General features: G+C 49.8%; 1 protein-coding gene across 1 annotated transcript; it reads right to left on the reverse strand.

Moving 5' to 3' along the window:
* Positions 1-774: 774 nt before the first annotated feature.
* Chrnb4 (cholinergic receptor nicotinic beta 4 subunit) lies at positions 775-21,597 on the reverse strand. The gene is given in 7 exon segments (XM_048417437.3): positions 775-1,677; positions 6,341-7,331; positions 8,150-8,214; positions 8,216-8,260; positions 8,365-8,409; positions 16,067-16,215; positions 21,176-21,597. Coding segments are annotated over 7 exon segments (1,491 nt in total). The 5' UTR covers positions 21,231-21,597; the 3' UTR covers positions 775-1,536.
* Positions 21,598-22,807: the final 1,210 nt, after the last annotated feature.

A 22,807-nucleotide genomic window follows, 5' to 3' on the forward strand; every position in this document is an offset into this window, starting at 1 on the left:
TGCCAGGGCTAAGTGTGCAGGGCATGACACGCTACAGAACAGAAGCAGAACGTGAGTGAGACCCCTTTCCTTTGCCCTAGTGGCAGCGGTGGTTATGCAAATATATACTTCGTTAAAATTGAAAGGATTATACACAAAGAAGTCAGCTTTATGATAATTCTGAAAACAAAACTCCTTAAAATATTCTTCTTCGGGGATAGTCAGGAGCACTGACTGGCCTTCCAGAGGATCCAGGTTTGATTCCCAGCACCTATATGGTGGCTCATGTCTGTAAGTCCAGTTCCAGGGATTCCAGAGTTGCTTTCTGCCTCCCAGGGGCACCAGGCATGTGCATGGTTCACACAAATACATGAAGACAAAACATCTTTAAAATTTTAACAATCGTCTCCTTAATTCCAGAAATATCTTGCTTGCGTGTCAACAATGGAGATCGGTGTGTGTGACAGAGACAGGCCTGAACCAACCGTGTGTGTGTGTATGTGTGTGTGTGAGAGAGAGAGAGTGAGCGAGCGAGAGAGAGACAGGGGCAGAGGCAGGCCTGAACCAACCATATGTGTATGACAAAGACAGACCTGAACCACATGACAGAGACAGACCTGAACTAACCGTGAGTGAGTGTGTGTGTGTGACAGAGACAGGCCTGAACCAACCATGATGTAAAGGCAGAAAGCAACCAGAGTGATGTCCAGAGAAGGACACGCTTTCTAGAGGTGGAGACCAAGGACAGCTACTCAGAAGAAGCACATGAGTTTGGAGGAAAACAGGAGCCATCCATTCATTCAACAAATATTTATTTTTTCACCTTCTGTGTGCAGAGCGCTGTCTCAAGCCCTTGTTTTGTGGAGCACACACTCCCATGGGCAAGATATAGGTGACTGGTATGCCACCAACTAAGAGCTGTAGGTACCAATGGGGGACATTCAAACAGGCTGTAAGTTTAATGCCGTCATAGGAGACACTACTTCGGAATGTACGACTAGGGAAGGCTTCTACAAGACATGACAATGGAGCAGAGGATTATGGGAGCAGAGCCCTGACTAGAACAGCCATGTGAAAACCTTGGGCAGTAAGCGTGTGAGGATTTGGGCAGGAACCACAGCAGATATAGAGATTCTGACCTGGGGATCTGGAAGCATGAGGAGATGGAGGAAGAGCCAGGAATCTATTGGGCAGCTGGGGGTGGAGGGAGATGGATGGAAAGGCAGGCTGGCGTGTGATGGCTTGGTACATGGCACAGCAGATGCTGCTCGGATGACTGACTCCAGGGCCAGACACAGGGAAGGAAGGAGGCCAGGCTGAACGTCCACAGCCTAACCCACTCCTTTGGGAACTTACTCAAAGGCATCTGAGGGGACAGTGCAAGCTAGCCATCCTTGTCCTTCTCACGGCTGTGGCTGGTTTCATGGGGCTGACTGCCAGTGGTCACGTTTTTACTTAGGGCCTCAATAGCTGGGACCCAGAGGAAGCAGTGAACTGCCCACTTGGCTTCTCACATCATCTTACTGTAACCCAGGGGCCCTTGGCACGCTGGGGAGCCTAGGTGCCCTTGGAAGGTGCGTGGGTCTGAAAGAGGGGAGGAAGGAAGAGCCCCACCGTGCCCAGGATACACACAAACACAAACACCCACAGGAACAGGCGGTCGACGACCATCGCTACGAATTTCCAGTCCTCGATGACCTGCAGACAGACCGGGGGGGACACTGGTTACAGGTGTCAAGCACAAAGCACTACTTCCTCCCTCTGAATCACACCTTCTTCACCTGTTGGCTAGGACCCCACAGGCGATACAGGGCTTGGAATCATGCATAGGCGTGGCAGGATCTGAGTCCAAGGCTGGCCTCCATCAGGCAACTTTGGTGCTTTTCCTGGTGTTCTTCAACCCCACTCTACCTGACCAGGGTTGGAGGACGACATAGCGGAACCACAGAACTTGGGCTGGACAGTTGTTTCTCAGTCTCCTTAGAGTCCCCTTGTACACCGCAACCCTGATGCTGCTCAAGACCTCACAGAAAGGGTGCAATATTTGCACACAGTTCAGGCATCCTAATTAGATTTTGGACAACTTGATCCAAGCTAGAGTCCTCTGGGAAGAGGGAATCTCAACTGAAAAAAAAAAAAATGCCTCTATCTTACTAGTTTGCAGGCAAGTCTGCAGGGCATTTTCTTGGTTAATTATTGATGTGGGAGGGTCCAGCCCACTGTGGGTGTGGCCACTCCTGGGCAGGTGGTCCTGGGTCACAGAAGAAAGCAGACTGAGTTAGTCACGAGGAACAAGCGAGTGGACAGGATTTCTTTTCTCTATGGCTTTGCTTCAGTTCTCACCTGGACTTACAATCTTGGTTTCCCTCAGTGAACTATGACTCAGGATATGTAAGCCAAATTTTCTACACCAGGTTGCTTTTGGTGATGGAGTTCATCACAGCAATATAAACCTAAGACATCAAGAAATCCTCCCCTGTATTTCCAATGCCTATATAGGCCTATATAGGCCATGTGAATGCCTAACGTAATGTAAATGCTATGTAAGTAGTCCGTGTCCTGTATTTGGGGGACTTGACAAGGAGGGGAGTACACATGTTGGTGCAGACACATTTTCTACCCATTATTTTACCCACTGTCAGAGGAATCCATGGATGAAGAAACAGAGACCTAAAGACATCACACACGGGGATTTCAAAGCCAAATCTGGTCATGGGTAAAGGAGGTTGCGGTTCAGGGAATCACTAGATTCCTCTTCTTGTTTTTACCCCAAACTGTCTATCTTGGCTGGCTCTGGAGAGAGGGAGATGAGGGCCCACCTGCCTGACAAGAGCTTGCAGAACACCTGGGAACCCCACAGTTTAATGAGTTCCACTCATTTCCAGCAGCGCCTGCTGTTTCCTGTGATCAAGTCTCCGCCTCCTCTGGCCTCATCATCTGACTCTCTGGCATTCCCACCCTCTCGCTCTGCACACCCTTCGTCTGCTCAGACCCAGCCGTGGGGTGTGACACCAGCAGAAACCTGGCTGGCTTCCACCCAAAGGCACCACCATAGATGTGCCTGCCTCCTCGGTGCTCTGAGAGACCCTCGGAGAGTGGTCATGTGACCAGCATCCTGCCCTCCCTCCTCCATTCCAGCCTGAGAGTGTTCAGGAAAGACTCAGGAGTTAGAAACCCCAGGCAGCAACGGGCAAGCTGACGTCAGTGACCCAATTTGCCAGGGCTTCATCAATGTTGTGTGTTATACTCCAGGATAATCCTAAATCAGATCAAACTCCACTCCCTCAAACACGAATTGTTCCTGTTCCTAAGGTCGGGAAGGCAAGCGGCCGCTCCGCACTGTGTTATTAGTGTTGGAGAATTCATTTTGACAGCCTTAGCAACAAGCATGCTCCCATCTTTCCTGTTTTGTGCTACTTACAGTGACCAGTTAGTCATTATGGAGAGCAGAAGTGCTGGGGATGAGAAACCATTCCTGGGATGGCTTAGAGTGGGCCTGCCGTGTGAGGAAAAACAGATCTCTAACTACACACGAGGAAATCCCTTAGTCAGCAAGCTCTTCACATGCTCAGGGCAGGGCAAGACCCTCAGAGGGGGCCCAGAGTTTCAGGATGGCAGCTGTGTGACCAGACAAGTCAGAGGATTATTCTCTGCCTCAGTTTCCCATTAGTGAAATATGGGCTCTAGTAAAAGCTACTTCCCAGGATTCCTGGGGGAGTTAGGATTGTCTGCCCACTCCTACCAGAGCACCTGATACGTTTGACGCCACAGGTACACAACACAAGTGTTTATAATTCCACCGAGTTCTGTCTGACTCCTTCCCTCTTGGGGCTCCTTATTAACTGACGAGGCCTACCAGTGCCAAGTGGGTGGTAAGGTCCTCAGGAAAAAGAGCTCAGGGTGGGGGCTGCTAGCTCAGTCAGGAGTGCAAGATGTGCACAGGACCCCACAGGAGTTTGAAAGGTGGCTTCTATCGCTTTCTCCAGAAATCCTGACTCAGTCGAAAGTGTAATTCTAGCACTTGAAAGACAGGAGCAGGAAGATCAAGACCAAGGTCAGTCCGGGGGATGTGGCTTAGTGATGGTTGTTTGTCTGGCATGCACAAAGCCTTGGATTTGATCACCAGTACCAGAATCAAAGTTAGGTGGGGGTGCATGCCTAAAATCCTGGCACTGGGGATGCACAGGCAGGAGGAGTAGTATTAACTTCACAGTTATCCTCAGCTACATAGTGAGTTTGAGACCAGGCTGGGGTCCATCAAAGACTGTCTCAAAAACAAACAACAAAACCCAACCAACCAACCTAACCAGCAAACAAAAAGCCCATTAGCACTTTGTGTGCTTTTGACTGAAGTGGTAGAGGACACAGAAGCAGGTGAGAATTGATGATTCAGTATGAATCTTGATGCACACAAGAAGGAATGCGATGCACAGCACAGCTCGGAGCGAATAGGTGTTGACAACGAGGCTGGCTCTAAGGGTAAAGAGTTAGTATTTTTTTTCAAAGTTCAAGGTCACCTTTAGCTACAGGAGTTCAAGTCCAGCCTAGGCTACACAGAGATGGGGGAGGGGAATGAAAGAAAGAAAGAAAGAAAGAAAGAAAGAAAGAAAGAAAGAAAGAAAGAAAGATTAGCATTATTAATTACATGTGTGCTTCTGACTGCAATGGGCCCAGGAGGCCTCAGAGATCTGGTTAAAATTCCAAGTTGGAGGCCGGCTAGGAATTTTGGTGTCTAACACGTTCTAGGTGAGGCTGCTGCAGGACTGGGAGCTCCTCTCTGAGCAGCAGGCCAGTGACCCACAGGTCCACTATTCCTTTTCTTAGCCATTCTCTGCTTTCCTCGCAGTGTGACTCTGGACTGGGCAGCTGTGCGCTACAGTTGGTGCTAACTAACTGAACACCAGAGTTCTCTCCTGAGAGTCTAGTTGGTGGGAAGGGATTGCAGAAGGGCAAGAAGGAAGGAATCCTCTTCTGTTCCTGCAGCTGCCAGTGGGGAGACACAACGTTGCAACATAAAATGCTGTTTGAGGGATCTGAGAGGATTTGCCTTGAAATGGGAACATTCTCAGGCTTATGATGCACACTTTTTCAGGTAGAGAAATGCATAGGAAGGTCTAGCCATGACGGTCTCCGTGTAGCTTTTTATTATAAAATCTCCCTTTTACATTATTCTAGTTAGTTTTCATTGCCACCTTGATACAGCCTTGAATTACCCGAGAAGGGAGTCTCAGCTGAGGGATTGGCCTGATCAGAGAGAATTTGGGGCATGTCCATGGAGACTGTCTTGACTGTTAACTGATATAGAAGGACCCAGTCCACTGTGGGCAGCACCATTCCCTGTACAGGTGGCCTGGGCTGTATAAGGAAGCTAGCTTAGCATGAATCTGTGAGTGAGTCAGCAAACAGCCTTCCTTCAAGATTTTCTGTTATTCTTCTTGGTGAGCCAGGGGTAATTCTGTTGGAAGAGCAAGCAGGCCTGGCTTCAGGTTCCTACCTTGAGCTCCTGTGGCTTGTAAATAGAAGCCACATAAATTCCTTTCTTTCTGAAGCTGCTGCTGATTGTGGTGTTTGTCACAGCAACAGAATGAAACTAAAACACACGTGCCCTTGGCTCAGAGGAGTCAGTTGAGATGCACAGACATCAGAACTCAAGGTGTCCTGTGAAGGAGAACTTAACCTCACTTAGAAAATCTGTAATTCTTATCGCCCTACATAAGAATGCATTAGCCTGGTAGCAGTAACACTTTAACTGATGTTTCTATGCTCCTGAAAGGTATAGATCCTCACAGGGCTTCTTTGCAACTCTGAAAAGGTAGGAGCAGATGCCCCATGCAACCCAACTCAAGCTGTGCTCTCTTAGGATGGCTGAACCACCTTCACACCCACTGAGAACCCTCATCTCCAGGGCATGCAGCTTTTCTCTGCTCCACCTCAGGGCTCCCTCTACCACAAAGGGGGCTTGCTCTGGCAACTGGGCATGACTGGAAGATAGGGTAGATCACATTCCAGGGCTCCTGACAACTGGAGGGGGTGGGAGCTGGGGGATAAAGACTCCAGCCTCCATCCAGATGATTCTGAGACTAGTTGTCTGGGTCCTTGGGGGGTCTCTATGCTGTACCCACTGCAGCAGGCTCACTGATATCCTTCCCTTTGGTTTGCTTTCTCTACACCCTCAGTGTTCTTCCTAGGGTTACATCACAAGTAAGCTACCCGTACTTAAACCCCATCTCGGACTTGGCTTTGAGAGAACCCAGGCACAACACAGAAAGATCGGTGTTTCTTCCTCACCCAAGAAGCCATAATTAAACGTTTCCCTTTGGAATGGCTTACTCGGGTGGTAGGGGAAGGGCTGGTGACTTACGCTCTGATCTTGGTCATCACTCTTCAGATGCTGGGCGATGAAGTTGACGCCCTCTAAAGCTTCCTGTAGGTCCTGCCGGAACCTCCCCGAGGACCTCAGGCGGGCATCCCTGGGGTTGCCTGCTGTGTGGGAGCCGACGGCAGACTTGGGAGCGGCAAGGACGGGGTTCACAAAGTACATGGAATGCCCATAGACGTTGGATGGGCTGGTGGGGCCTAAGGCAGAGGTAGTGGCAGCATCAGCTGAGGTCAGGTGCAACTGGCTGGGATGAGGGGCCCCAGCTGGGTTAACTTTGAGACCCGGGCGCTTCATGAAGAGGAAGGTGGGCAGCTTGTGCAGGAAGCAGTCCTTGACCCAGGCAGCCATGGTGTGAGTGCTGGGGGAGCGGTGGTGAACGTTGAGGACACAGACAGTGGTGACGATGGAAAAGGTGACCAGCACCATGGTAAACAAGAGGTACTTGCCAATGAGCGGGACGTCAAGGGAGGTGGGAGGCACAATCTTGGAGATCAGCAGCAAGAAGAACGTGAGGGCTAGCAGCACGGAGATGCAGAGCGTCATCTTCTCCCCGCAGTCCGAGGGCAGGTAGAAGACCAGGATGGCCAGCGAGGTGATGAGCACGCAGGGGATGATGAGGTTGATGGTGTAGAAGAGCGGCTTGCGCTTGATGATGAAGTCATAGGTCACATCCACGTAGCTGGGGTCCTGCGGGTTCACTGTCCTTCGCCCCGGGAGGGCCACGATGTCCCACTCGCCACTGGGGGTAAAGTCATCCATGACGGCCGTGGGCGATTTAAGGACCATGTCGATCTCTGTGTGGTCGTAGGTCCAGGAGCGGAACTTGAGAGTGCAGTTCTGCTGGTCAAAGGGAAAGTGCTTCACCTCAATCTTGCAGGCGCTCTTGTAGATGGCAGGGGGCAGCCACTGGATGCTGCCATTGGAACGCACGATGACGTTGGCGTAGAAAGACACCTCGTAGGTCCCATCAGCACTGGGGTGGGGCAGGGCATAGAGGAGAACGTCACCAAATCTATAGAAGAAGACTGGCTTGTTCTCAATAGCCCCCAAGAGTCCTTTGGGATTATCTGCCTTCCTCACTGAAACAGGTCTGCTTTTCTCAGCAACTCCCTACCATGAGGCACCAAAGGCCTCTCACGGAATTAGCTCAGTTAAAGCCTCATGAGAGTCCAAGAAAGCAACATTTCTATTGTGTTCCTCATTTTATAGCTCGGAAAGCAAGGCTTGGGGAAGCTGGAGGACGTTATCGAGCTCCTTAGACTAATAAGCAGCAGAGATGAGTTATGAACCTTCTTCATCTTGCTTGAGCCTTGGTTGTCTATTCTTTCTCTCTCACACTTGCTGTCTTTGCCCAGGTTGATTTCAAACTCCTGGGTCCCTCATCCTCCTGCCTCAGCCTCTCAAATAACTGCCACCACACTAATGTGCCAGCGGTATCGACACATGACAAGTCAATGTTGCAGCCCCCAACTCTGACAAAGCCACCCAGTCACAAAAAGACAAAACAGCTAGGCAGGAACAGTAAGGGCACTAGCCCGAGGGTCTGAAGGCTGGCCCACTCCCTGCTGTCCTGAGCAGGACAAGGCCTGTCTCCTCTCTGGGCTTCCTTACCCACCCTCCCACTCAGAAGTCTCTGTCTCCATCGACTCTAGTCCTCTAGCTCCATGGCCTAGAAGTCTGAGTGGAGTGTAGACGAGGAAGAATGGAGTTAAACTCAGGTATGGCTGGCCCTGAGAGCTGGCTGGCTGCTCTGGCCTGACCCTCACTAACTTTAATCACCCCATCACTCACTTGTTATACAAGACGATGTCAGGCAACCAGACACGCTTTGCAGGGATCCTCAGAATGTTCACCCCCTTCATAATAGGAGCTGTTCCAGGCCAGGCGGTAGTCAGTCCATTCCTGAGAACACAGACAAGGCCACGTCACCTGTAGGTCCGCTCTGTCACCAAAGAGCAGCCCCAGAGGAAACATCACCTAGGCTGGGGACCCTCCAAGGCGCTTACCTGCTTCAGCCAGATGTTGGTGGTCATGATTTGTTCTCGTTCATTCTGGGGAGGGAAATGAGGGTATCAGTTCATGTGGAAAGAGAGGCCCCCCACAAATGGACAATGCTTTACCTCAAAACGCTTCTGAGCCCCTGACCTGTGTGACCAGCTGTCACTTAAATAGCTCTCAGGTAACGCATTAGTGACTTTTTGCATTGCTGCAACCACACGCTGACAAGAAGCCCAGGGGAAGAGGAGCTGATTTTAGCAGTTTCCTGGTGAGGGTGGCGTGGTGGCTGGGGCTCCGGACTTCATGTGGAGCTGGTGTCTGGCATACTGTAGGGGCAGGTGGAAAGAAGGGACAGACGAGCTAGAACTGGGGATAGGCGTCGCTCCACAAGCCTGCTCAGGACAACCTATCTCCTCACCTCCTCAAGGCTTCATGACCTCTCAGTGTAGCCACCTGGGGACCGAGTATTTAAAGACATGAGCCCATGTGGGACAGTCTATATCAAGGCAGGCTCCTGGCCATTTTAGGGTGCAATGGTGCACTTGATACAACTTCAAAAGGCTACATAGTCTTAGGGTTTCAACACTGTAAAAGCCTGAGGTCTTTTCTAAGGTTCCAGATATTCTCTAAACTATGAGTCCCTGTAAAATCAAAAGATAAGTTACTTCCAACACAGAATGGCATGAATATTCCCATCCAAAAAGCAAGAGATGGGCGCATAGCAAGGACAGACAGGACCAAAGGGGCTGGAGAGGAGGGTCAATGGTTCGGAGCCCTGGCTGATCTTTCAGAGGACCTGAGTAAGATCTCCAGCACCTACAAGATGACCTACAACCATCTGTAGCTCTAGTCCCAGGGGCTCCACGCCCTCTTCTGGCCTCTACATATACGGCAAGCATTTGATGCAGGTACAAACATTCAGGCAAAATGCCCATATGCATAAAATAAAAATAAAGCTTTAAAGATTGGACCAAAGCAAGACTGAAACATTACAGGGAAAACCCAAAATCTTGTAGTTCCATGTCCAGCATTCGGGAGCTCTTATTGTCATCTGGGTTCCAAAGGTGGAAGACAGCCCCGTCCCTCCAGCTCTGTGGCTCCGATCTACCCTACTCACTGGCCTGCAGTTTTCCTTGGTGAGTGTTCTGTGTTTTCTCCGTCTCCGAAATCCTAGGGCCTCCACTGAAATTTAATCTTTACCTTCGCAGCTTCACGCAGGTGTCTCAGGGACCCTGACAGAGAGTTCAATCGTGCCATGCACTGCCTGCCTCAGCAGCTTTCTGAAACCTTGAGAAAGGTTTCATAACCCTGCTACGCTCACATCTTCCATTCCTGACAAACCAAGACCAAGCTGCCAGCTTAAGAAGGTCCCCTTCCAACATAGCTGCTCTCAACTCTGTCCTTTTATGGCTGGCTCCAAGAAGACACTCTCCTGGATGGTGAGTTTTGAGCAGGAAAGCCCTGCAGAGGCATTTTTAGTTGGTGCTCTCTCTTTTCAAATGAACTTGCTGGGGCCTTCAGTGGGCGGAGTCTCGCTCCCAAGTATGTTTTTCAGATCTTCTTGGCTTGAATTTTCATTATAAAGCCCATTAAACACAGTAAACAATAACCCTGCCACGACAGGAAAGCTATACTACCTTCATATTTCCTCTGCCAAGCAACTTAGTTCATAACTTTTTAATGTAGCTAAATTCAAATAGTTGGGACATGGGCAAAACAGACCAGATTCTTTTCCCCCCAGAATATAGCACAAATGGCCTGTAGTCTAGCTCCCAATTGATCTTTGTTCCCTTCTGATGTCTCATGAGCCTAGTTTTTCCTGTCAGCGCTCTCTCTCTCTCTCTCTCTCTCCCTCTCCCTCTCCCTCCCTCTCCCTCTCCCTCTCCCTCTCCCTCTCTCTCTCTCTCTCTCTCTCTCTCTCTCTCTCTCTCTCTCCCTTCTTCCCTCCATCGCTCCCTCCACCCCCTCTCCTCTGGTCTCACCCAAATGATCTACTAACCTCCGGTTACAGCATGCTAAGGCTTCTCTGATTCTGTAGCTATGCATACTGCCCCCCAATTCCCTGTGTAACTCAGTTCCAAGGGCTTATGAACAACCTGGTCAGGTTTATCTCAGCAATAAGCCAGCTTCCCAGTTCCAATTTTCTGTATTAGGTATTTTGTTCATCACTGACACCAAATGCGTGACAAGTGGCTAAGTGGGGAGAACAGTTTCATGGCAAGGGAGGCAGAGCAGCTGGGGCTTTGGTTCTCCTGTGGAAACTGTGGCTAGTTCTGGACATGGTGGTAATGGATGATAGGTATTCACACCCACAGTAGGAGCCAGGCTAACATCTATAAACAACCCACCTCAGTGGCCCACTTCCGCCAGGCAGGCCTTACTGTTTAAATGTCCCACAAATTCTCAAATGAGTGTCACTAGCTAGAGACCAAGTGTTCTTATACATGACCATTTCACATTCCAACCATATTAGATAATTCAAAGATATTTCACACCCAGCACATCAAAGACAAAGCTCATGACCCACCTCTCCCCCACCCCCGGAAGTTCTGGTACACCATTTCCTGGTCTATCAAACCTTTCAGGTGTATTTCCTACAACTCAAAATTGTCCCCTTCTCTCCGTCTCCATTGTTGCTATTATCTGTTGCTTGGACAACTGCTGTAGCTCCCCAGCTGGTATTCTTGTAGTCCCTTGAATCTCAGCTCCTTAGACCAGGATTCTGTGTCTGGGAAATCTACTATTTCTCAAGCTCCTACCCAGAGTAAAAGCCGAAGTCCTACCCAGGGCCTGTGATACACCTGCCTCTGCATTTGCAGCCCTACGGTGGCCTTGCTTGTTTCTTCACCTCTGACTTGGCACACACTCTCTCCCTTCACTGGAGACTCATGCAGCTTTGACTTAGCTTTTTCCAAGTCTCAGAAATGTCACCTTATCAGAGAAACCTCCAGCCTTTCTACATAAACTATCACCCCGCCTCTCCTCACCAGGCACACCCTGCACTGTCTTCACAACACTTCTGCCTGGATACCATCCGTCATCCTGTGTTCTAGCCCTACCTCCCACTAGGATCCAAGGACTCTAAGGAGACAACAAAAGCTGTGAGCAACAGGGATATGTGGGATACCTGGTAAATAGCTCTGGATGAATAAATTAATTCTATTATCACAATATGGTCCAGTACCGTCTATCCCTCACCTGGACCACTGAACAATCTAATTGATCTAAATCTATTCTGCATCACACACACACGCACACACACACTCCCCCATTTACTTTCTCCTGCAGCAAGAATGAGTTTGCTCAAGTTCCTATTTCCCCTTCAATCTTACCTCTATTCAGGTCACTTTTCTTCTCCAGGGTTACATGAGTAACTCCCCCAGCCTCATTTTACTGCCCTGGACTCCCTTACTCTGTGCCCCAGCCCTCTTGGCCTTCCTTAGTTCTTTGACTCCATCTTGTGCTCTCTGTAAATGTTTCCCTGCTTCCTCTTTGATAACTAACTTCCGGTGTTCTGATTCCAGCATGGTACTCACTTCCTCAAGCAATTCAACTAGGTAACTGCATCAGGACAAAGGTTGGTACACGATGTGATATTTTTCACACATATGTGTGTTTGCTCTACAAAACTATCCAGCTTCCTTCCAGCCCTCTTTGCTGTCACACTAGGGTGTGGCCCTCATCTACAAGTTCGAGATGACCAGTGGGATTCCAGTCACCCTGCCCACGGTCCAGGCTGTCGTGAGGGAGGAGGAGGAAGAAAAGATGTGTATTTGCTGTCTCATTTTGATAAGTTTTTTTTTTCAGCGAGTTTTAAAGTTCTTATATGTTTTGAGTTCTAAAAATCACCTTTGGTTCCTCTTAAAAATTCCTAGCTCTCTCAAGAAATTTCCCATTATCATTCCTTGAACATATTAATGACAGCTATTTTCATTTTAAGAAATCTTTTTGCTGGATGGTGGTGGTGCACACCTTTAATCCCAGCACTCGAGAGACAGAGGCAGGCAGATCTCTGTGAGTTTGAGGCCAGCCTGGTCTACAAGAGCTAGTTCCAGGACAGGCTCCAAAGCAACACAGAAAAACCCTGTCTCTAAAAACAAAACAAAAAATCCAAAACAAAAGAAAAAGAAAAACTCTGTCTCAAAAAACAAAAAAAGTCCTTTTTATTTTAAATTATGGCAAAATACACTTAGCATAAAACTTAAATGTTTAAACGTTTTTTACATTCATCTATTTGTATGTATGCTCATACATGTACATGCCATGACATGAGAGTGGAGGTCAGAGGACAACTTGCTGAGGATCTGAACTGAGGTCCTCATGTTTGTGTGGCTGACTGCACCATCTCCCCATTCCCTGTGCCTACAAGGTGTCACCTGCTCACACCTACCTCCCGAGGCTCTACAGCAGGAGGCAAAGGGGATCACCCTAATCTAGTCCAGCTGAGCCAGTTTGAAAGGAACACTGTCTCTTATGAGGGCTGAGCTTCTGTTGTTTCTGTTGCTCATTTTCAGTACTAGGGTGACCCTGCTGGGAGCCCCGTCAGGGTCCCAAGTCCTTGATCAGATCCAGACCACCATCCCGCATCCTTTCAGCCCTGGGATGACCCAGGCACCAGCCCAGTTCCCCAGCTCCTCAGCTGCCACTTGCTGTTCTAGGTCTTAGCTTCTCAGCCAGACACTGTTGGCCAGTCATCAAGGGTGGGGGAAAGTCCCATAGACTGCCATGGTAGTCTTCTGGAGCCGAGCCACTCAAGTCCTGGCTAGGCCTCCGATTACCTTAAAGCAGATCCCTTCCGGCCCTCCAGCACTTTGTCCAGCCCTTTTAATTTTCTCCAGAAGAGCTAATCTCTCAGCATCTCTACCATCAATGAAAGCTGGAAACCTTAATTTATCTTTTTAAAATATTTTTAAGCAAGGCATGCTAGTGCATATCTATAACCCTAGCATCCGGGGAGCCGAGGCAGGAGGCTCTTGAGTTAAAGACCAGACAGGGCTGCATAGAGAGAGCTTTTCCCTGAACAAGACACTGTTTTCTGTGGAGTCATGGTTTCCACGGTGAACGCACTGATATCAGGGTACTTCCTGACCAGTTTTCACAAATGCAAAAATTGTTTTGTTTTTGTGTGTGCCTGCATGGGTGCACACATGTGCAAGTGTATACGCAGGCTTCATAACAGAAGTCGTCTCTACTTAGTGGGGCAGGGTCTCTCGCTGAACCTGGAACTCACTGATTCTAGCTATTCTACATAGCCCACTTGCCCTGGGGACCCTCTCTCTCTCTCTGCTTCCCAAGGTAGACATTGTGTCTGCTTAGCTTTTAAGTGGGCTCTGGCGATCCAATTTCTGGTCCTCAAAGAACTGGCTCCCCAGCCTCTTACCTCATTTCAAGATATGAGATTTTTCTATCTTCCAGAAATTTCTCTTATGTATTTGCCTTGCCCCTTACATTTCTCTCTAGAGTCTGCTGCATGTGACAGAATATTAGTAGAGGACCCTGGCTGTCACTCCACAAAAGGAAGCATGGGGACAGCCTGCTTGCCCCTCCAGCACAAACCCCTTGTCTAGTCCCTAGATAGTCCATCTTTAAACTCCCTCCTCACAACCAAATACCTCCCAAAAATCCAGAAAGGAGCCCTCCCTCCTACAGCCAAGCACCTCCTTTAGACATGGCTTTTGGGACTATGACAGCCCACATGGGTGCTTGCAGAAGTGAAGCTGAGGGCTGTGCTCTCTCCTGTTTCTGGAAGCCTCTATCACTCCACAGGGCCCACAGCTCAGATCTGGCAGGGGCAGCCTGAGCCTAACAGTGTGACCAGAACTGCCTGCCTGTCTGCTCTTGCCAGAGCAGGCAGCTGCCTTGCCTGATTAAGCACAAGGCCTTTCTCTGCAGGTCAGGGATGTTCAGACAGTAGTGTTGGCTTGGCCTGGCCAGAAGCCCTCACTGCTTTCAGCTTCCTATGGTAGGGAAAGGGTGTATGCGCCTTCCCCATTCTGGGGTTAGGCTTCCTCCTAAGGGATAGAGGCAGCTACCAATTTGGGCAAAGCCTTCTTAAGCACTACGGATGGTAGAATCTGAGCATGTAGGACTCATGGGCTACAGGGAGAGGGGGGAGGGAAGATGGTACTACCCAGAGGAGGCCCATCTCTTCAGTTAGCTCCTGATGGCTGGACACAGCACCTATGTGCTCACTTCCTCAGACTTGCTTCTAGGGGCAAGGGTTCTAACCCTTGGGACTTGGGAAGGTTCCTTCAGACAACCCTACTCTAAGACAGCTGTGGGGAGCAGGGGAGGAAATTCCGATCTCTTTCACCTTCCTCAGCATCCTCTCTTGCTTCACCCCAGCTTTTGACACCTGGAAGGCTGTCACCCTCTCTACTACACCTGTAGCACTTCCTGGGCTTGTCCGGATCCTCATCCACAGTTCTCAGCCCCACCCCTGAACCTCTGTACCCAACACTTCTCCTGGCCTTGTTCCTATTTCCCCCACTAAATTAGCCATATGGGAGGTTATCCCTAGCAAGCTTGGAGTCAATGAGTGTTGGAGACCTGGTGAGCAGAGTCCATGATGGGCCCACAGGATGCCTACCTAGTAGTTCTCCCTGACCCTTTCCTCTTTGACAACTACACAGCATGGACCTTCTCCAGCCTCCTTGCCACATACTGACAGATCTAAACCAGCTTACGTAATTCTATTTCTCTGGCCAATAATTGGTTAGGCTTGGATGTGAGTTACCAACCCTGGCCAATGAGACGTGTCTATCAAGAGGGCAGGACTCTGAGAAAGTTTTGTTGTTGCTGTTGTCCCAAAGAGATCCGGAAGATTTCCCATAGCTATTGGCATCACTGCAATACCCCAGATTCCTGACATCACTGAATTATTGAGTTAGCCAACACCGCAAGCATCGGTCTGCTCCTGGTTAGGGGATAGTGATAGACAACCTTTCTGCTGTAGCCACTCTCAGCTGGCTGTCCTCTTACTGCATGACAAGACGTTTTTCATTGCTATTGAGAGTGTGGGTTTTCAAATCCAACCATGAGTCAGAGGTGCACAGACAGGGCAGGGCATCCCAGGCAAGAAGAACAGCATGTGGATAGACGATACATTTTTGGTTGAAAGGATCCTAACCTGGAAGGCTGCTCAGCACGTTCATGGTTTAGGTAAATTGTTTAGCACATAGATATGAGGGAAAGGCCTGATTGTCTGAAAAGTAGTGTTGAGTGTTTGTTTACAACAGGCTGTGCCAGGGAGGAGGAATGGCGAGATGGGCATGGGGTGGAGCTGGATAGCAAGACACACAGTTGGTACTGATGGCTGGTAATCATTAAATGGATATTTCAAAATAGCAATAGAGGGAATCTGGGATATGCCCAACACAAAGAAATTACAAATGTCTGAAGTTCCATGTATGCCAATGACCCTGGACATGGTTCTTACATATATGAATGCAGTGTCCCACTGTATCCCATGAAAGAAAATTACTCTGTGTCGATCAAATATGTACACTAATATATGTTTTCAGAAATAGTAGAGGAAAAGATTAGCGGTCTGGGATGTTACCCATCTGGCAAGGTCAGAAGTAGCATTTTAATCATCTAATTCCCAGTCCCGTACCCTGGTTCACTGCTTTCCCCAAGGCCCCGAGGGCCATCAGAAACAAGCCCTGTGTCCTCTGCTAAGCTTCAAGCCACAGTGGCCCAGGCACCTACCACACTGATGAGCTGGGACAATAATAGCTCCAGCTGGACGGAGATGAGCTGAGAGGCGCTGGTGGCTGGGCGGATCAGGTTGTTGTAGCGGGTTTTGTTCAGGAGGTCATCCATCAGCTTCTCCTCTGCATTGGCCAGGCGGCAGTCCCCTGGGAAATCATACAGTCAGACCTGCCGGGCCCTGGTCTAGAGGAACCCTACTGCAGCTGTGAAGAGGCGGGGGCTGTGAGAAGCAGAGAGCAGGAGCCCTCAGGACTGTGGTGAGGGAGTAGGTGCCAGCAGGCCTGCCTGGGTCATTCTTTCCTCTGGGCCAGACCACTTCCTCCAGCTCTTCCTGGAAGTGAACGGTGTTCCATGCTCCAGACACCCAGGCCCAAGCTCAGGCATCTGTTTCTTCCTGTCTTCTCTCCCTCTCCCTCTCCCCACAGGGCCGCAAAGCCCTATATTTTCTACTCCCCAACTCTCCCTGTTTGCCCTCCTGTTTCCCCTCTTGGCTGCCTTCCTTTACCTCTCCTGCCCTGGATTGTCCCGGAAGTCTCCCTGTTCTTCCTATATCACCTGCCCTAGCTTGCCTCTACATAGCCAGGTAGTCTCCCTGCAGAACACTGGGAGGGGGTTCTGCCCCACCCACAGCCTCTCTGAGCTAAAGGTGGTTAAATCAAGAATGCTCTGGCTTGGCCTGAGGCCTTTGTCCTTAGCAATGGCTTCTTTTTACTCGCCTTATATTTTCCCCCTCACTTTTCTACCTTCACTGACCCCAGACTCTGTCTCTGGCCATTCAACTGCCAGCCTCTTCCGCATCTCATTTCTGGGTCTTTGAGCACACTCCTTCTTCTGCCAGGACTTCCCAGCCCAACAACACCCAAAGGCCTGAGTGGAGTCTGTACCAGGTGCTGTGCTGTGTGCGGAGGATAACCTAACTGCAAACCCCAGGGGCCGTTCCCGGCCCCCAAGGGAGGCATGTGGGCAGCTTGTACTGAGGACATGTCCTGAAATGCGGGCTTGTCTGAAGACTGGGCGCGTGGTAGCATTTTCCCAGAGGAGGATAAAAAGCCAAACTCGGGCTGGAAAAGATGGGCCTGTCAGTAAGTTGAGAGGAGTTGACACACAAGCAAGAGGACCCAAGTTTGAATCCCCAAACCCACACAAAATAGCCTTGGCTGGCGAGGGGGTGGGGAACAGAACTAGGCAAATCCCTGAATCTTACTGGCTGGCCAGTCTAGTCCAAACTAGTGAGCTTAGGTGGTGCGGGAGAATTGTCTGTATTCTGTCAATCATGTTTTAAATAAAATGCTGATTGGCCAGGCAGGAGGTATAGGCGGGAAAACCAGACAGGAAGCTCTCTCGCCACTCCTGCGCAGATCACTGAAGCAGCAAGATGTGAGCTGCCCCACTGAAAAAGGTACTGAGCCACATGGCTAACATAGATCAGAAAAATGGGTTAATCAGGATTTGAGAGTTAGCCAGTAAGAAGCCTGACCTAACGGACCAGTCAGCTTTATAGAGATCTCAGTGTGATTTTTCTCTGGGACTAAATAGCTGGGGGACAGGGCGGAACAGAAAAACCCCCAAACAAACAGGCCCCCATCATGTTACACTTAGGGTTCAGCGAGAGAACCTGTCTCAAAGAAATAAAGGTAGGGAGTGCTCAAGAAAGACACCAATATACATCTGCAACACTACACACACACACACACACACACACACGAAAAAGAAAATAAGAAAGAAAACAGGGTGGGTCTAGGGGAGCTTGTTTTGGATCTGAACTTTGACTTATAGAACACAAGGTCTCTTTGAGACACCAAATGGAGTGGCCCAGCTGGCAGCTGTTTTCTGGTAAGACAGAGTTCTTGGCTCTAAGCCACATTCAGGACCAGCTCCAGCACAGAGCTGGAGCCCCAGGCAGCCGTCATCCCTCGGAGCACTCACACCCCATGCCGTCTTCCCTGTGCATCCTCGATTGCTTGCCAAGTGGTATCTGGGTCTTTGTTTCATCTGCCCCTCATGTGTTTGGGAGGGAAGGTGAAATGTAAGGACTTTCATTTCCAACATACTTTCCAACATACACATGGTTGTGTGCTATGGTATCTTTAAGGACACCATGTCAGAAAGAGTGGGGGATGGGAACTGGATGAGCAGGACAAGAGATGGGTGGAAGGAGGAAACACTGTTGGGGCAGGAGAGCAGGCAGAAAGCTAAAAGAGGAGGAGGCAGCTACAGAGGTGGGGATGGGGGTACTGGTGAGGGGCTGCCTGTCTCACCAAGCCCAGGAGTCTGATTATATTTCCCCTAAAGAGCCTTCACATCTTCCCAAAATCGCCCCTCTTTGGACGGAGCCAGAGTAGTTAGAACATGAATCACTCCAGTCTAGCAAATGTGAGGTGGACTTCTGGGTGGGGGCTGGGCTAGCCACATGTTTACGTGAGCAGCCGCTGCCCTGCCTGCTCCATGCACTTTCCAGTTCATTGCCTATCTAGAACAGATGCAATATTTAGTGCCTTGAGAAAGATGCTCCCGGCACACCTGCTGCCTGCTGCCCCTCCCCCAGGCTGAGTTGGGGGTCGGGTGGGAGGGTTGTCCAGCGGATGTCTGGACTAGAGGCTGAGCTTGGCTCCTCACATCTTGAATTCCCTCTCTACAGGCCACCAGCTTAAATACCCTTGGGGCCAATTTATACAGGAGATACCTGGTCCCTCTTACAGTCTTTGGGTTATTTAGGATGACCTCTCATTTCATAGAGAGGAATCTGACTTATCTAGATCTACCTGGCATTCTCTGGCAGCACTGGGGTAGGCTCTGCAATTCCCAGCCTCCAGTCCTGCAATGTCAGGGGAGGTTGGATCCATCTCTGCTGCCCCAGAAGGCTGGGGCAACTGGACCAAAGGTTCCAGGTTGCTCGGCGGGTAATGGGGGGGGGGGGCTTATGCATGATCTCTGAGCCCACCTGGGGTACTTAGCTTCGTCACCTTCAATTCGTTCTCTTTAGTATTCATCTGACTCACAGACTCTTCCCATCTCATAGACCAGCTATGGACTCCATTGGTTCTCAATCTCTGAGCCATGACCCCTTTAGAGGTCACATATCAGATATCCTCCATATCAGATATTTACATAACATATCATTTACATAATTGATTTATAACAATAGAAAATTACAGTTATGGAGTAGTAGCAGCAAAAATAATTTTATGTTTGGGGGTCACCATAACATGAGAAACTGCATTAAAAGATCTCAACATCAGGAAGATTGAGAACCACTGGCCTAGACCGCTTAGGACTCCTAGCAAGTCAGACAATGCCATCCATGTCCAGGGAATTCTTTAACACAGAGGCCCTCCCTGACCCCTGTCAACTTGCCCCAGAGGGAGGCTGCCCTGCTAAGGTTATCATGGGTGCATGTTTGTTAGTATGTCTGTGGATACACGGAGGGGTGGAATGGCTTATAAGCAGGGCTGGTACAACCGGAATGCATCCCTTTGTTTCACCTACAAAGTGGAGGGGTGCCCCAATAGGACACTTTTAGGAGTTGCCTTCTTTTCCTAATGCTCACCAGAGTCTGTCAGATAAAAGATAGGGAACGGGCCTGCTCACCCCCAGCCTCTGAGGAACTGGCAGGGCTTTCAGTAGGGCTTTCATTGGAGCAAATTCTTAAATGGTTAAGCAGAGAAGCCACCACTAGAGGTCATCATGATACAAGGATGCTGGTAAAAAGTGGCCCCATTGGCCTTTGCCCAGGGTCTTGCTTTTGTAGATTTTCCTTGGCAGGAGGGCTTAAGGATCTGATAGAGACTGTAGTGGATCCTTAAGGGGTTAAGGATCCGATAGAGACTGTAGTGGAATTGTAAACATTTGTGGTGTGTCCAGTCTGAGAATGCAAATCCAATCAAGAAGTGGAAAGCTATTTACTGTCTGGGGATGTCACGGTTAATAGACTCTCATTGGCAAGTGCGCATCTGAAAGGCAGGGCTCCTCAGGTGAAGGTATGTGCTTTTAAAGGGAAGCATCTTAGAAAGGCCAAACGCTTTCTTAGAAGAGATTTGCCATAGACTATCAGTGCTTCTCCCATCACAGGTAGGAATCACCCAGCTACACAAAAGCAGAGTCCCAAGCCCTATTTATAGAGATTCAGATCCCTCACGCTCAGGGCCAGGAGTCCATACAGGAAGATGCAGACACCCTAGTGGGATCGCACTTCAGAAATACTGCAAATGTTTGCCAGATGACAGGCAAGGCAGATTGTTGCCGTGGAACAGATACGGAAATTGAGAGGGGGTAATGGAATAAGGGCACCCAGCAGGGACCCAAAGCCATAATACACACTGTGCCAATTGTTAAGAACAGGAAATCTTGAATGGCTCACTATTCCCAGTTCTAGCACCTTCTGGAGGTGGTTTCTGTGGACAGAAGATGCAGCCTTGGTCCTCGGGGTTCCGTGGGGCTCAGAAGATAAGTTGGTTCAGACACAGGTGTGTGTGTGTGTGTGTGTGTGTGTGTGTGTGTGTGAGGTGGGAGACAAAGAAGCTACACAGTACCTTGGAATTTAGGTAGGGCAACTGAGTCTGGAAGAAACGACTCTCACGATGTCTGAGCTGAACCTGGGGATGAGGGCTGCGCAGGTCTGTCTTCCAATGTCTATGATAGGTTTGTGAAGTGCAGACCCAAGTTCACTAACCTGCCTTCAGCTAAGCAGGGTTAGGGAACCAGAGGAGGCAGTGCCTGCCATATATGTGATTTCCCAAAGTGCAAAAATACTTTCCACGTATGGGATGGTGGTGTTGGGATGAACTCTCTTGCCAAACAGCAGGTTTATTCCCACACATTTATAGTTTGGCAAGTTTGTCACTTCACTGGAGAGGAAGAGATCCTCTGCGGGCCTGGTGGGGATCTCTTAGCGCCGGAACAGAGCTGAACTGCCTAGCCTGAAGACACTCACCATCGATAGTGACCTGCAGTGCAGAGGAAGGTGGTGGGGACCCCAAACCTCACCTGGCCACCACCCAGGCCTGCCTGCAACCCCACAGGGCTTGCCCCGCCCACGCTCCAGCCGGTCGGGCCACTCCTCCCACACCACGACCCTTGTCCCTCCCTCCTTCCCCGAAAAGAACTCACCACGCCACCGAAGCAGGGCGAACAGAAAGACGAGGAGCAGGGGTGTGCCCCTCATGGCCGACCCGGTGGCTGCAGGTCACCCTGCACTGGAGCTGCGAATGAGCGACTGTCCTGGTCGGCAGTATGTCTGACAGGCAGCACTAGGACCCAGGGGAGCCCGTGCGCGCCCGCCAGGGAAGCAGCTGTGGGTCCCGCCCATTCAGGGCACTGAACCCAAGTTAAGGGAAGACCTGGGACTGGGTGTGTCCTTTGGGACCTGTGGCTAAGGATGTTGGTCCTGAAACTTTCCCATACTCAGGAGTCGGGCAGTGTGTGGCATTCAGGAAGGTGGACCAGCTCTTGTCTCCTTGGAGACTGGGAGTTACGGGTTGAGGGAAGGTCAGAGTGGGCTGGCTGCATCCCCTCACCGGCTTAGACTGGGCATACCAGAAGCAACTTGAGTGACTGCAAAAAAGCAATCTCTCCCCTTCTAGGTGGTCCACAGGTAAGTTTCAGAATCTAGAGTTACAGGACAAAACAAAACAGGCGTCAGTGCCACAGGGACACCCTCCCCCCCCCCCCCCACGCACACACCACCACCACCACCCTCTCAGGCAGGAGGCTTGCTAAAGCCAAGGCTGGCTCCCCCAGCCCCCAACCTCCTCTCTAGAGGCTGCCAGCAGCTTCAGGGACAGAGTGAGCAGAGCAGGGCTTGGAGGAGAGAATACCAAAAGAAGACAGAGGTCCAGGCACCTTCACCAGTGGCTTCTAGCTATAACCTAACGTGTTGGCCCAGGTTTTTTTTTAAAAACAAAAGCCAACGAACAAGCAAAACGAAGTTGATGAAATGAACTGCCTTCCCTCTTAGGGATGGTCGGGAGGATTTAGGTCTGAGTGACTGGTCTGCTCTTTAAACGGCAGCAGCAATAGGTCAGAGTCATAAAGTGAATCCTGAGACCTAACTGGGCTCATGATCTTCCAGAACCAAACCCAGGAAAGATGCAGAGGGCTGACACCTGTGACCTGGGCACTTTGGAAGCTAAGAGCAACAGTAGGGACTTCCCATGAAGGGGAACTAGCAGACTCTTCGTTGAAGCCAGAGTGCACCCCAGTCCTTGAGGGGATGCTGGGAGGGGTGGAAAGCCTGCTTGCTGTTAGCTGTCCACAGCCTTGGCTGTCTAGAGTATGTATTATCTTTGATGTGCCATAGCAAGGGGGGGTAGAAGAGGAGAGAGAGCATATGGGGAGTCTGGAAAAAGACAAAGGACCAAAGGGATGGAAAAGGAGACAAAAGAGAGTACTTGATCAATGTGACCAAAGCATAACATACATACATTACATATATATGACAATATCATAGTGAACACTCTTTTTCTGGAGTGGGGCAGGTTTTCACTATGTAATCAAGGCTGTTCTGGAACTTGGCCTCAAACTCAGAGATCCCCTTGACTCTGCCTTCTGAGTGCTGGGATTAAAGACATGTGCCACTATACCCAGCAGCTCAAACTTATTCTAAAAAATAATTAATATATACCAACACAAAAAGTTTAAAAGGCACAAGATGTAAACTTTCTTAAAAAGTGAAGCCCTCTAGTCAAGAAACATCCATTTTACTGCCACGGGGTTTCTTACATATGCGATTAGATTGCTGGC

This window comes from Myodes glareolus, chromosome 4 (assembly GCF_982192425.1).
Source record: "Myodes glareolus chromosome 4, mMyoGla1.1, whole genome shotgun sequence".
Classification (NCBI taxonomy): Eukaryota; Metazoa; Chordata; class Mammalia; order Rodentia; family Cricetidae; genus Myodes; species Myodes glareolus.